This window comes from Tursiops truncatus, chromosome 3 (assembly GCF_011762595.2).
Source record: "Tursiops truncatus isolate mTurTru1 chromosome 3, mTurTru1.mat.Y, whole genome shotgun sequence".
Classification (NCBI taxonomy): Eukaryota; Metazoa; Chordata; class Mammalia; order Artiodactyla; family Delphinidae; genus Tursiops; species Tursiops truncatus.
In genome coordinates this window covers 29,265,589-29,281,574 of record NC_047036.1, presented here as the reverse complement: position 1 = coordinate 29,281,574, position 15,986 = coordinate 29,265,589, and the positions used below count along the sequence as shown (strand labels likewise).

Sequence of the window (15,986 nt, the reverse complement as noted above, 5' to 3'; positions counted from 1 at the left end):
CCAGACACTCCGCGGCATGTGGGATCTTCCCGGACCGGGGCACGAACCCGTGTCCCCTGCATCGGCAGGCGGACTCTCAACCACTGCACCACCAGAGAAGCCCTTGTTTTGTTTTATCTGAAGGCACTTCTCAGGTCACATTATGATGGGCATTTAGAATCTAACAGAAGGCCACAGTTTTACTGTCTTGAGAAGTTAGAGGACAGAGTTTCGGTTGGCCTGAGTGGCTGGGTATTTTTAAGGGAGAAAAGCCTAGAAATGAAGAAACTTTAGACATAGAAGACACAAAGTCTGCATATAAACTCTGCTTAAATTATTATATGTCCCATTAATTGTGCAGATGTGGAGGAAAATCCAAGGAAACCATGGCAATAGCTAGATGGCTCTAGAAGGAACTAAGAAGATATTTTTGGTGCTGCCTCAAAAGAAGAATTTGGAGATTAATCCGGCCAAGTTAACTGAGTAACAGAGTTAAAATTAACACTTGCCAGAGGAAGTTATCAGAATCCAATCAATCAATCAATCAACAAAGCACCCTATTATCGATAGTGTCCTTCCTACATTCAAAAGCTGCTACAAAAGAGCAGAAATAGAAAAATGTGACAAACAGTGAAGATAAAAAGCAGTCAATGGAAACTGAAGCCAAGAGGACCTGGATGTTGGAACTAGCAGAAAAGAACTTTTCAACAGCTTTTGTAAATATGTTAAACAAAATACGGTCATAATTATTGAAGGAATGAAGAATCTTAGTGGAGAAGTGGAAACTACAAAAGAGAACAAAATGAAAATACTATAACTGACAAGTACAAATTTAAAGTTTTAAAAAATATACTGAATGTATGGGATGGATGTAATAGCAGATAGAAGGCAGAAGAAAAGGTTGGTGAAGCTGAAGATAGATCAATAGAAATTATTTAATCTAAAACAACAGAAAAAGTCTTATTGACCTGTGGGACAATATCAAGGGGATAAATAAATATGCAATTAGAGTTCCAGAACAAAAAGAAAGAATTTGGCTAAAAAAATATTTAAAGAAATAATGTTCTCAAATTTCCCAAATGTAGCAAAAAATATCAACTTTTAGGTTTAAAAAACTCAGCCAATCCAAGCAGGATAAATACAAAGGAAACCACACGTAGGTACATCATAGTCAAATGGCTGAAAAGCAAAGGCAAATAAGAAATCTTGAAAGCATCCAGAGAAAAGTATCACTTCTCATCAGAAATTATGTGAATGAGAAGACACTGGAATAATATATTTAAAACTCTGGAAGGGGAAAAACATGTCCACTTTGAATCCTTACACTACAAAATATTCTTCAATAATGAAGGCAAAATAAGGATATTTCCAGCTATATAAAAATTGAGATAATTTGTTTTAGGAAGTACTTTAGACCAAAGGGAGATAATAATAGGTGGAATTTCAGATCTACAGGAAGCAATTAGGTTTACCAGAATAAATAAAGAAGCCAATACATATTTTCTTCTCTTAAATTCTTTAAAGATAAAGATTGTTTAAAGCAAATACTGTAGCGTTATTGTGGCATTTACAGTATATGTAGGGACTTCCCTGGTGGCGCAGTGGTTAAGCATCTGCCTGCCAATGCAGGGGACAAAGATTGGGCTCTAGTCTGGGAAGATCCCACATGCTGTGGAGCAACTAAGCTCGTGAGCCACAATTACTGAGCCTGTGCTCTAGAGCCCACGAGCCACAACTACTGAACCCATGTGGCACAACTACTGCAGCCCACGCGCCTAGAGCCCATGCTCCGCAACAAGAGAGGCCACTGCAACGAGAAGCCTGCACACCGCAATGAAGAGTAGCCCCCGCTCTCCACAACTAGAGAAAGTCCATGCACAGCAACGAAGACCCCATGCAGCCAAAAAAACCCCCCCAAAACCCAATATATGTAGATATAAAATATATGACAGTAGTACAAAGGGTAGAATGTGATAAGTACAACTATATTGTTGCAAGTTTCTTATATTTTACATGAACTAGTACATTAACTCTAAGCAAACTCTAAGAAATGGTTGAATATTGCAACAGTTAGAGTAATCTAAAAAGAAATAGTGCCCAAAAGTGAAAATAAGGAAGAAATTGAATGTTTCAATAGTTCCCTTTCTTTCAAAGAAGTTCAATTTATTATTAATAAGCTTTCCTACAAAGAAAACTTTATGCCCAGATAAAGCTAGTGAATTCTATCATATATATACAAAATAGTGCCACTCCTACACAAATTCTTTCAGAAAATAGAGGAGAAATGAACGCCTCCCAACTTATTTTATGAAGTTAGCTCAAATCTGGTACAGAAAGCTGGCAAAAATATTACAGAAAAGAAATTTACAAATTAATGTTCCTCAAGAAAATGTTAATACATTGATATTAACACATAATGATAAAGTGGGATGCATGCAGGAAATCAAGGTAGGTTCAACAATCAAAGATCAATCAATACAATTCACCACATGAACAGAATAAAAGGCATAAATAATCTGATCAACTCAAGTGATTAGAAAAAGCATATGACAAAATTCAACATCCATTTATGATAAAACTCTCAGCAGACACGTCCTCAACCTGATAAAAGGCATTTACAAAAGGTCTATAGTTAATAACATACCTAATGGTGAACTAGTGAACAGTTTTCTCCTAAGGTAAAGACAAGGCAGGAATATCTATTTTTCACAGCTTTTATTCAACAGTGCACTGGAGGTTCTAGCCGGTGCATAAGGCAAGAGAAACAAATAAAAATCACCAGTTTGAAAAGAAAGAAAATAAGACTTTCTTTACTTGCAGACATGTTTGTTCACATGGAAAACTATAAAGGCTCTCCAACACAATCACAGGAACGAATATAGTGAATTCACTAAGGTCGGTATACAAAAGTCAATTATATTTCTATAGACTAGTGTCCAAAAATTGGAAAATAAATTTAAAAAGTAATAGCTCCACTTATGATAGCAATAAAAACATAAAATGCTTAGAAATAAAATTAATAAAAGATGTTTAAGGCCTTTGCAATGGAAATTACAAAACATTCCTGAGAGGTATTAAAGGAGATCTAAATAAATAGAGAGCTGCATTCATGGATTAGCAAACTCAGTGCTGAAAAATGGAAATTTCCCCCAAATTGGTGTATGTAATTTTAATCAAAATCTCAGCAGGATTTAAAATAAGTCGACAAGCTGATTCCAAAATTTATGTGGAGGGCTTCCCTGGTGGCGCAGTGGTTGAGCAGCCGCCTGCCGATGCAGGGGACATGGGTTCGTGCCCCGGTCCGGGAAGATCCCACATGCCGTGGAGCGGCTGGGCCCGTGAGCCATGGCCGCTGTGTCTACGCGTCTGGAGCCTGTGCTCCGCAACGGGAGAGGCCACAACAGTGAGAGGCCCGCGTACCGCAAAAAAAAAAAAAAAAAAAAAAAAATTTATGTGGAAACCCAAAGAACTCAGAATAGTCAAAACAACTTTGAAAAAAGTAGAACAAATAAGGAGGACACAGAGCACTTGATTTCAAACTTACTATAAAGTTATGATAATCAAGACAGTTTGGCATTGGCACAATGACAGAAATATTAATCAATGGAAAACATAGAGTGTTCAGAAATAGACTCATACACATAAGGTTACTTGATTTTAAAACATGCACTCAATCAATTCAATGGAAATAAATCTTTTCAGCAAGTTGTCCTGAAACAACTGAGCAAATGTGTGGAAAATATGAACCTCAATCTCACAAAAATTAATTGGGTATGGAGTGTAGCTCTAAATTTAAAGATTAAAACTGTAAACTGTTTAGAAGAAAACATAAGAAAATATCCTCCTAGATTTGAGTGTAGACAGACAGTCATCACACAAAAAACACTAAACATAAAAGAGAAAAATGAAATACATTGGACTTCATCAAAACGAAAACCTCCTGCTTATTAAAATGTCATTAATAAAATGAAATGGCAAGCTACAGACTAGCAGAAAATAGTTGTAGTACATATATCTAACATCAGAATTGTATCCAGAACATATAAAGAATTCACATCCATCAATAATAAAAGGACAAATAATTCAATGAAAAAAGACAAAAGACTTTAACAGATACTTGGCAAAAGAAGACATACAAATGGCCAGCTGTACCTGAAAAGCTGGCCAACGTTATTTGTTATTTGAGAAATGTAAATAAAATCATGACATACACTTTCAAAGCCAAATATTGGAAATGATGTGTAGCTCTCATACATTGCTGGTAGTAGAATGGTATAACTACTTCGGAAAACTTGTTGGGTAGTTTCTTATAAAGTTAAATACACACCTACCCTGTGATACAGTAATTCACTCTGGGGTTTTTACCTCAGAGAAATGAAAATATGTACCAACAAACTGATTTGTATAAGAATGTTAATAATAACTAAAAAGAATAGCCTCAAACTTGAAAAAACTCAAACATCCATCAAGAAAGGATTAAAAATTTATGATATATTTGAACAGTGGAATTAATATGCAGCAACTGAAAAGATGAGCTATGAGATAAACATCAACATAGATAAATCTCTAAAACATTTTGTTGTGTGAAAGAAGTCAGACAGAAAAGAGTGAGTAGTGTGTTATTTCATTTATGAGAATTATCAGAAACCGGCAAAACCAAAGGGTGATAGATTTCAGAACTGTGATTGCTCACAGGAGATGAGGAAAGACTGGAAGGGGACCTGAGGCATCCTTCTAGGGTGAAAGAAAAGTTCTGTATCTCAACTGAGGTGATGGCAACATGTCAAATATGTTTCTCAAAACTCATTTAATGGACTTCCCTGGTGGCGCAGTTGTTGAGAATCCACCTGCCAATGCAGGGAACATGGGTTTGATCCCTGGTCTGGGAAGATCCCACATGCTGCGGAGCAACTAAGACCGTGTGCCACAACTACTGAGCCTGCACTCTAGAGCCCGCGAGCCACAACTACTGAAGCCCTCGTGCCTAAAGCCTGTGCTTCGCAACGAGAAGCCACCGCAATGAAAAGCCCGTGCACCGCAACGAAGAGTAGCTCCCGCTCGCCGCAACTAGAGAAAGCCCGTGCACAGCAATGAAGACCCAACGCAGTCAAAAAAAAAAAAAAAAAAAAGAAAGAAAATTTATTAAAAAAAAAGTTGACTAAACAGTTGAAGTATTTACAAAAAAAAAAAAAAACTCACTTAATATCTGTACATTTTACCATAGGTAAACTTTACCCCCGAATGAATGGTAATCCAAAAAGAAAGTGAAGTTAAATTAATAAACCACATAAACAATAAGGAAGTAAAGCAGAATATGTATTCTTACTGTAAAAATAAACAGTGCAGAGTAAAAGTAAAATTACTCATTTCTTTCCTTCAACCCTCTATTTAATTCACATCTCCTGTGATAACCATGATTACCAGTTTGTTTTTCCTACATGGTCTTTAAATCCAGCCAGATAGCCAAAAAAAGAGGCATAGTTGGGTCAAATTGCAAGTGAGGATTGTGGAAGAAAAAAGTTTGCTTTCCATGAAGAGAATTCTTCTCATTAATCAGATTTTAAAAAAAATTATAGGGAGTATAGTCTAAAAAGGTCACTTACTTCCAACAACCAAGAATGTGTGTTGGTTTTCTATGGTGAGTTGGATGTGTGTGCACTCTTCTGTGCATGTGCGCATGTGAGCCCTTTCCAGGATCATTCCTGAAGTCTGAGCAGAAGGAACATGTCTGTATGGCTTGAGGCGAGGTGGGCATGGAGTTAAAATCTGAGGAGAATGCCTCAGCTTTACGTGAAGAACCTCTCACCTTTGGGCTGCTGTGGTCTTTGTGGTTAAGCTCTTGTAGTCATGAAAATGTAAGACTGATGAATAAATTTTAAGTTTAATAATTGGCTAAAAATATTTATTGTTTGTGGGAAATTCCTTAAAATTTTCCCCCCCAATATAGTTCTTTGTTAACTGTTATTTAGGGTATGCAGTTCTGGCTTTGAGTGTGTGTGTGTGTGTGTTGGAGTTTCTAGAGTATGCCCCTTGTTGGGCTACATGGGTTTTCCCATTTGGAGAAGAGTAAAAATAAAAAGCAAAATTTTAAGGTAAGCTGGATGGATACCAAGGAACAAACTTGAGAAGAGTGTCAGATGGAAAGTTCTGAAGATGGCAACACTGTCATGGTTTGATGAGTAAGGATGGAAGAGGAGAACTGGGTCAGGATCCCATTTCTGAACTTTAGGTAAATGTGCTATGGAGGAATTAGAAGGAAATGGCTTTTGGTTCAATCATTGAGTTTAGGATATATTTGTAAGTAAAGCATGTGTGGAATATTCCATTGCAGATCCTTAACATGTAGCAAGGTCCTGGTACTCTTGGACATTTAAGAAGAATCTAAAATGGTATTCTTAGTTCATTCCTGCTCTTCAGGGAGTGCAAGTAATGAGCAAGAAAAATAAAGGATCACCATATTGCTGTCTTGTGAGCCTAGGCATCCTTTTATGGGGTCTGAGCTCTAGGAGCTGCCCTATGTGGAGGGGAAGCTGCGCCGGAAGACTAAGAGACAACTGTGGTCTAGAACAGACAGTCTTGCTTTGTGCCACTAACCCTGGCTTTAGGAGATTGGAGGAAACTCTGTGTCCCCCCATGAGTGGCTCAACTCAATTCAATCCAATTCATTTCAATTCACTTAATTAAATTAAAACAGCTTACTTGGTTGCTAACTGTGTATTGCTAGGACTGGGAATGTTCTGGGATTTCACTGGCCAACACAATAGCCATCACCCCACATGTGGATGTTGAACACTTGAAATATGGCTTATCCAAATTGAGATGTGCTCTAGATATGAAATACCAGACTCTGAAGATGTAGAATGCAAAAGAGTGTAAAATAGCTCATGAATATTTTTTTCACACAGATTATAGGTTGAAATGATAATATTTTGGCAATATTACATTCAATAAAATATTAAAATTAATCTTCACCTATTTCTTTTTTTTAAATGAGGCTACTAGGAAAGTTTAAATTACGTATATCGCTCACACATTTGTGGATTACATTGTATTTCTGTTAGATAGAGCTGTTCTAGGGTATTTTGGTGAAGAGATCACTACACATACCCAAGTAGTACTATAGGCTAGCAAATTTGGCCCTGTAGGAGCTTCCTAAGGGACATCAAACCTAAGCCACTCACACAAATTCCTTTGTTCTGAAAACAGGGCGAGATTGCTTGGGACCACTGCACCTGATTCTTCACCCCAATGCCACCTTCCTAAGCCTCCTGCAATCGCCGGGAGTTTAGAGTGATAAATACATTTCTCTTGTTGGTGCAAACAGATATTTACATGGAAATACTAAAAACAGCCATAGATTTTATTCCTCATTTGGCCCTAAAAGACAGAATCTTCTCAAAAGTATTAAACACCTTTGAAAGTTGGTATGGATTACTCTAGAAAGGACTAAATTAAAAACACTTGACGGATATTGCTAGTTAAGTCAGGAGCATGAAGTAGATTTGGCAGGATGCAGCCTGTGATGTTGGTGGTAATTGATGAAAACAAAAAAATGACATATTTGAAGTGGTATCTGTAGGCGGTACCTGGGAGTGACTGTGGTGCCCCAAGAATGTGGAACTAAAGGAAATATAATTACCTTCTGAGCTGAATATGAAAGTTATGCAGACACCTAAAAAGCAGGGTTCCACATTTACATGCCTGTGGTGTCCACGTGGGTAATAGAAATGAGAAAAGGGAGCCCAACTTCAGGACTGAGATTTAATTCCCCATCTATAGAAGCAATCAGAATTTTGTTCAGCTAATTTTTGCTGTCTAGGCCCAGCATTACTAAATCTGATTTTTAAAGAGATACCTAGATTTTTAAATGATGGCCACTAAATTTAGAAAAATTAACACTTTGAGATACGAATCAAATTAACTCTGGTCTTAAAATCAACAAACAAATTTCCTTTGTTTTGCTGTATTTGCGGAACCTTTGGATCACGTTTTTAATGAAAATCTGACGACACTGAGAGAATTAAGTACCATTTACAGGCCATAAACCAGACACTAAACCTTCTACCCCAGTGCAAGGTGATTGCTAGGATCAGAGCTTAAATGACTCCCCGGGTCACAGAGCTAGTGCCGCTACCTGGATTCCAACCTCCCTGCCTGTTTCCAGAGCCTCTGCTCTGTCACTCCAGGTACCTGGGAGCTGGTTAGGGTTCTGGTGAATGAAGAATTTCTAGATCCCCCAGTGAGAGTGGATTTATACTGATGTACAACCTACTGGCCCTCTCTTTCTCTCCTCCCCCCAAACACCTGAGCTGGGGGTGAACATTTGGGTCACTATGATAGTTGCATCTGTCCATGTAAAGTTGTCAACTGGAGTGCTGGCAATCCAACTCTGTGATTTTGGCTAATCCAAGTCCATCCCTGAGAGATGGAACTGCACACTGCACACTGAACACTGAACACTAAGTAATGGGTTTCTGAGCCTGGGAGACTGGCGGCCAGATCAGGCAATGCTTGTTAGAAAACGTCCCTGGTGAGCCCTCTGGGAAACAGCGCCTGCTTTCTATCAACAATCCCGCCTGTGTAATGACTTCAGCAGAACTCACAGTTTTCAATCATTTACAATTTCTTTCTTTATAAATTTATGTTCACAGAAAAACAAGCTCGAATAAAGCTAGTTTCATTGTGGAAAAGAAGCCCAACCAAAGCAGCAAGTACAGCACTCTATTTAAGTGGCTTTAACTTGAGCTACGTCACTACTCTGAACCCAGGAGCTGCGCGAATCTCTCCCTCAAGGTGTGGATACCTTTGCGAAAATGGCTTTTCTCCAGAAGCACCTTAACCTACTAAGGGCTTCATACTTATACTTTCACACTGAAAACGTGTCTTAAAGCAATCGCTTTCCAACAGAAATATCTGAACCCAACTGAAAAACCCAAACGGAGGCTATGGACAGGTTAAAATATGACAGGAGAAATCAAGAGACTTGTTAAAGGAAGCGGTAAAGTTTGTTCAAGTGGCCAAGGAAGTGGTCAAATACCATTGTGAATGAAAGTGGACAGAAGGTCAGCCTCAGCCTCCCCAAGAAAAACCACTGCAGTTCACCACCCGGCTGGCTGGAGAGCCCAAAGCAGACCTCTGTGTTGGAGAGGGTTTTGCCCACAAAAATGAGTGCATCTTTTTTTTTTTTTTTTTTTTTTTGCGGTACGCGGGCCTCTCACTGTCATGGCCTCTCCCGTTGCGGACACAGGCTCCGGACGCGCAGGCTCAGCGGCCATGGCTCACGGGCCCAGCCGCTCTGCGGCATGTGGGATCTTCCCAGACTGGGGCACGAACCCATGTCCCCTGCATCGGCAGGCAGACCCTCAACCACTGCGCCACCAGGGAAGCCCTGAGTGCATCTTTTGAATGAGTTGTTCGGCTGCCTTAGTGGAGTCTAGTTGCTGCACAGATTCTGAACATTGTAGGTTCCTCTTCTCTTGATATATTTTATTCCTGGAAAGCATGTTATAGAAGTGAACTGACAGAGGCAGACTGAGAACACACTATGGAATTCACGTCCAAGGTCATATTTATCCAATGACCATAGCAGAAGACACTTCATGAACAGATGTAGGGAATTAATGTAAGACGTGGGATTCAGGGCTTGTCTAGACTATATATTGTGGAGGATTGGCTGAGTGTCTACAGAATTTACGAAGCCCTCTTTTAGTACTGGTGGATCTTGACTTACTTTCCTTACTAGGCAACTAACTAAAATTAGGTCATCTGATATGAATTTGGAAATAGCCACAAGTCAGAATTTCACGGTCGAGTATTTTTTTCAAGTCATTAGAGATAGTAACCCTTGGCAACAAGAGATGATTTGTGAAAGAGGGAGAAGATAAAGTTCTGAGTTCTTTACCAAACCTTCAAACCAGACACAGACTTTCTTTTTACCTTTTCTCAGAGGCTCCATGAAACCAAGAGCCACTTTATTTCTGTGGATTTTTGGAAAACTCGTATTGAGAGTACCATCTGAAGTCAAACTGTGTCAAGGGGATGGCAGCTGAGTCTAGATTCATAGAGTTTTGACTTAATGCCTCTTTTTCATTCCTTATTACATACCAGATATTTCTTCTAATTAAATTATTAAAGTATTAAATTATTTAAGCATCACATCTCCCTATGAGGTGGTATATCTTACTTAACAGGTGAAGAAACTAAGGCATAGAAAAGTTATACAACTTACTCTAGATTAGAAAGCTAGTAAGTGCTCGTGTTGGGATTAGAAACCAGGCACCTGCCCTCAAGTGCAGCTTCAAGACACTACATTGTCTCATGTTGGGCAAAGAGCTTTTGGGGGATGAGTGTCCCAGAAGAACCAGAATTTAAATTCTGCCATGAAGTCAGGAGGGAAGTGGGATCTCCTACATCCATACTATCATTTGGCTGTAACAGCGGGACCTGAAAGATGAGCTCTTGGGAGTTGCTTTGCTTGAGTCTCTTGGTGAAGGACAAGGAGTTCCAGGAAGTTTTTGGAATTTATTCAATTATAATATTTGATAATTAACTCCCACACTCTCACGTTTGCAGCTGGTGCTGTACAGTATACAAAAGAGAGACAGATGATTTCTAAGCACCCACTGAAGGCACCATTCCTTACCATATTTCAAATTCCATATTGGTGCTGTTGACGTCCGGGTCGTCAAATGCACAGGTCAGCAAGTGCTGGGATCCATCCACTTCCAGCTGACTGTAGCACGAGAATGAGTAGTCATCCATTTCTGCATCGTCAAAGTCTCCTGGGAAAGAACAAACCTACAGCTGTTAATGAAGCCAATAAGTGCGTCCTTTTGAAATCTGGAGGGACTGATAAAATGGCAGCCTTCTGTGGTGGACATAAAGGAGTGATGGTTGTTTATCTAAAGAAGGAAAGCCCAAAGACATAGACAAGAAATAGGATTTCAAACAAACAAAATCACAAAACCAAAACAAAACCTAATGTGCACAGATTTTTTTCTAATAGAAAAGAAGTCATCACAATTAGTAAATAGCCTCCTAAGATTTCTAAATATCTCTGCCATTGGGTTAGTGCATTGGAGGTCTAGAATGAGACACTAAACACACGCTTTCTCTTATATAGATGGGAATTTCTTTTGTTTGTATACATTTCAAATGAGATACTTTATTATTTATGTGCTACCTAATCTAGTCTTGGGCTTTATTACTAATCTTCATTTATTCCCTCCCAAGAATTTTTTTTGAATGAAAGGTGATAGCTAACTTGCATTCAGAAGTTCCCTTTTTTAAAATGGTAGCTTTCCCTTGCCTAAATAGGCATCCTAACTAAAAGTACCATTGATTATCTCCATTGTGTGAATATTTATATAAGGCAACTTGTCTTAAGCTACTAACTGAGGCAACCATGATTAGGAAAAATTACATGACATGAATCTTATAGATACTATTTCTGAGCTTATACAATCTTCTTTTAGAGATATTGCATTTTCTAGGTATTAGCAAAATTCTGGAAGTATGTGGGGAACCAGAATTTTTTTGCCGCCACTTTTGGAAAGTATTGTCTGTCAGAGAGAGTATTCGATTTCTTAAGCTGGGTTGAGGCCCTTAAGATTATATAGATATTTTGTGTGTATATTTTACAATATTTAATAGAGAAAACTATGCCAGCAAATAGACTCCAAGTGGGATCTGAGAAAATCCAGAGTAACCAAAGCCATTCTCAGGCTGAGTGTGAGCTATGATTGCTTCAAAATCCAATGATACTAGAAATTACTTTGGCCCATTGATACTAGAAAATAGATGCTCTAGGGCTTTAAATAGGATAGACAATATACTAAAAATCAAACCCCAGTTTAGTGTCCTGTAGGCCATGGGATTACAAGCAGCATCCACTTTAATCAATAACCCATTAGTTCGATGGGAAAGTTACTAAAGCTGGTTGTGAGTGGATCAACCAGTTGAGAGAAGGGTCAGTTCAGTCAAAGTGACAAATCTCAAAACGCCACATCTAGATAAGAGCTGTGTGCACTGCTCTTTCTGACTATACCTAGAACCCATCCGGCTCACAATTCTGCCACCAGCAAAGACTCCTTGTGTAATTTCAGAAGAGTATGGCCCTCTTATTAATGACAATTTTAAATAGTGAGGGGCAGCCCACCGTTTAGGGCTCCCATTTCAAAACATATTCGTTCCTAATCTCATAGAGTGAGATCTAGTCCCCTAATTGCTGGCACATTTCTTGATGGAATGGTTCTGTGTGGCTTTAGCCTGCCCTTATATGGCAGTACTCATGCTCTCTTAATGTTTTCTCTTCTTTAGAACTTCCACCAATCTTGTACAACAGAACCTACATTACTATTTGGATTCAGACATTTGTGGATCATCTTTGACTCAAAAATTCTGCAACATGCAACGTAAGCCAGAGAGAGCAGAGTCTAGCAGATGCCGGGTATTAACAGAACAAAGCACTCCCACTATCTTTAACCATCCAATCTGGCAAAGTGAGCTTGCTGTATATTCTTATACATTTTATAAAGCGGTGGCCATTTACAATAGCCAAGACATGGAAGCAACCTAGATGTCCATTGACAGATGAATGGATAAAGAAGCGGTGGTATACATATACAGTGGAATATTACTCCACCATAAAAAAGAAGGAAATAATGCCATTTGCAGCAGCATGGATGGACCTAGAGGTTAAGTAAGTCAGACAGAGAAAGACAAATATCATACGATATTGCTTACATGTGGAATCTAAAAAATGATACAAATGAACGTATTTACAAAACAGAAATAAATTCACAGACATAGAAAACAAACTTATGGTTACCAAAGGGGATAGTGGGAGGCGGGGGGAGATAAATTAGGAGTTTGGGATTAACATATACACACTACTATATATAAAGTAGGTAAATAACAAGGACCTACTGTATAGCACAGGGCACTATACTCAATATCTGATAGTAATCTACAGTGGAAAAGAACCTGAAAAAGAATATATATATATATATATATATATATGTATGTATAACTGAATCACTTTGCTGTACACTTGAAACTAACACAACATTGTAAGTTAACTATACTTCAATAAATGAGAAAAAAAGCAGTGGTCGTACAATTAAAATGGCCATGTTTTGAGAAACAGCTCATTGGCTCTTTAGCAGGTGTTACTGAGCCAAGTTGCTTTGTATACAAGAAAAGTTCTCCTCAATAACCTGCAAAATCGCACGGCATTCTACAAAGAGAATGTTATACCTGCTCTAAGCTTAGCTAAGCATCATATACACAGTGGTTAAGACCTCTGGCACCAGAGCTGAACAGATGTGGGTTAAAATCCTGGCTATTCTACTGTGTAGCTGTGGTCTTCCATCAGGTTACTCGACCTTTCTAAGCTTCAGAGTTCTGATATTTAAATTCATGTTATCATGAGGAATCACTGAATAAATGTATACAAAGACTTCTTAGAACACAGTAAGCACTCAGTCAGGGTTAGCTACTTTATCACATTTTTTTGAGAAATAAGTAATGAAAGGGTAAAATAAGAATTCTAATTCTGAGAATGTACATGAAACATTTGGGCCTCCTTTGAAAAAGAGTTCTCTGTCAAAGATGTTATTATGACTATGGCTTTGAAATTACATAGAGCTTTTAACAGCGAGTTAACCTATTAATTTTTAAAAGCTCATTATAAAAATTAGGTTTTTCGAACTATGTATTATAGACAAGGCAGTGTGGTTTAAAAGCTTCCTACTGAAAGGGCTTAGTTGAGTAAAAGTCTAAATGGTTTGGATTTTTAAAAAGTATCCCTTTCTTCTCTTGATCACTCTTGTGGTTATCAGAGAACTAACTTATCTTTTAACAAACCACAGTTGATTATTCTGAATTCCTGACACTCCAAACCGGGAAGCATTTTGATGTAGTCATGTGGATGGGTGGTTACAAATCTCCTAAAAAAACCCTGAAATTTAAAGAGTTGAAGTGAAAACTCAGCTTTCAATTAAAATTGTTAATTTCTTTTCAAAATAATATGACCAGCCGGGAGAAATAGAAGGGATATACTATACTCCAAAGAGTAAGATTTATGCGTTACGTGCCAAGCATCTATCTACAGACACAAGACAACATTTACCATGAAATAATCATCATCTCCCACAAAGTCATTTTTTTACGGTCACACTGTGAAAAATGTCAACCCTCTGAAAAGTCCCTTAAAGAAAGTATTCTAGGGATTTCCATCCTTAGAAATTACCTAACTTAAGATATCCAAGCTGATTCATTAGACTGATGTGTTTGATATCTTCGTTAAGCAAACACTTTGTAAGTCTTAAAGTGAAAGCATTTAATTTTCAGGAGCAATCTGGTGGTCCAAGTTTCCAGGTGGCTCCTCTGGACTACTTCACCTTTGTGTACGGTTCAGTTGTAATTACAATGGATTTACAAAGTAGGCAGCATCTGCCTCGAGATACTAAGTATTTTAAGGATCCCAAAGATAATTATTATATGATGGTAAAATTGCTGACATGGAGATAGTTAAATATATTGCAATGAGAACTCGCTCAGATCTTAACCCTATTCAGTTATTCACTAAGAATACCACACGATTCTACCAAAACTAAAGTATTTTGAAGAAATTTTCAAATGTTTGTTAAATGTGTACTATGTTCTAGATGCTAGAGTAGGTGCTGAGGATATAGCAGAGGTAAGTGCAGACAAAGCTGTTGTTCTTGGATATTATTTTATCTTGAAAGTGAAGCTTTCAGAACCTTCTAAAAAACTAAACAAAACAAAATGAGCTTCATTTCTTGACAAGGAAAAATTACCTTGAAGATTCTCCAACAAGCATAACCAGTGTGTCTCTGTGGGTGTTCTTTTTGTAAGAGCAGAGGCATTGACCGACATGTAAGATCCACACTGAGAGAGTCAAGTGCATCCCTTGACAATTCTAAGCCTTTACAAACCACTCACAGTGTTGTCCCCAGCCCCCTGTCCTGGTGCTTAGAATGCACAAAACGCCTGACTACATGGCAAGCCCTCAAACTCCCTCTAACCCAGTGCCCCACTTTGGTCTGTTAGGGATCTGAGCAACCTGAAACAGATGCTAGAGATCATCTGAAATCCTAAAGAAAAGTTAGAAATGACTCACCATTCTCTGCATAGCCACTTTCTCCAGAAACGGCTTGAAGTAAATAGAAAACCATACCCAAAGCAATACCTAGAGGTGTCATTCTGAGAGAGAAAGAGAGGAGAGAGCAGGCGCGTGAGCCTACGTGTAGGGAGGAATGAATGAGAGAGAGAGAGAGAGAGAGCAACTTAAATCTCCAGCTTTAGGACTTTATACTTGTTTAACCACAGGGGGGAAGTATTGGGGGAAGTATAAACAGCAGAAAAGAAGGCAAGTGCCAGAAACAGGAAGTGTGTGTAAAAGGAGTGTTGCTATAAGCAGAAGTGGAGGGAAGGAAGGGATGGAGCCTTTGAGATGCTTGTACCTCTTTGGTGTCCCTGGCAGCCCCCAAACATACTAGGCTTGTTTCAGACTAAGGTGGTAGATTCAAATCCAGGTTCAAACTAGCCTAGTCCTGCTTTAAAAGTATCATGAGACAAAAATCTAAACTGACAAACTTATCAGTGGCATGTCTGGGGTGAGTTTTGCTTTAAAGAAAGATTCTGCACTTAATGAAGTCATTTATTGCAGGTATATTTTAAATTGTCTACCTCTCATCTCAGAACATACACGCTAGAGAGTTCCACAAGCACAGTAACTATTCTGTTTTGTTCTTTGTGTATCCCTGGTGGTTACTGATGCCTCACCCGTCATAGTAGGCGTTCAAGAATTATTTGTTTAATTTAGGAGTTGGCAAGCTATGGCCTAGGGGCCAAATTTGGCCTACGACTTGTTTTCGTAAGTAAAGTTCTGTTGTAACATGGCTGCTTTGGGGCTGCAAGAGCACAGTGAAGTCGCTGAGACAGAAACCGTACAGCACGCAAAGTGTAAAATCTTCACCATC

At 38.5% G+C, this 15,986-nt stretch overlaps 1 protein-coding gene across 2 annotated transcripts in view; it reads right to left on the bottom strand.

The window, feature by feature from the left end:
• The window catches only part of IL7R (interleukin 7 receptor), a 29,347-nt gene extending 14,093 nt beyond the window's left edge, over positions 1–15,254 (bottom strand). For both annotated transcript variants that reach the window (XM_004322254.4, XM_073802054.1), the window contains exons 1-2: positions 15,125–15,254; positions 10,622–10,760 (exon numbers count right to left, since the gene is read on the bottom strand). In XM_004322254.4, the coding sequence (XP_004322302.1) occupies positions 10,622–10,760; positions 15,125–15,206 (221 nt within the window). In that variant the 5' untranslated portion in view covers positions 15,207–15,254. The remainder of the gene's footprint in view (positions 1–10,621; positions 10,761–15,124) is intronic.
• Between the last annotated feature and the right edge of the window lie 732 nt (positions 15,255–15,986).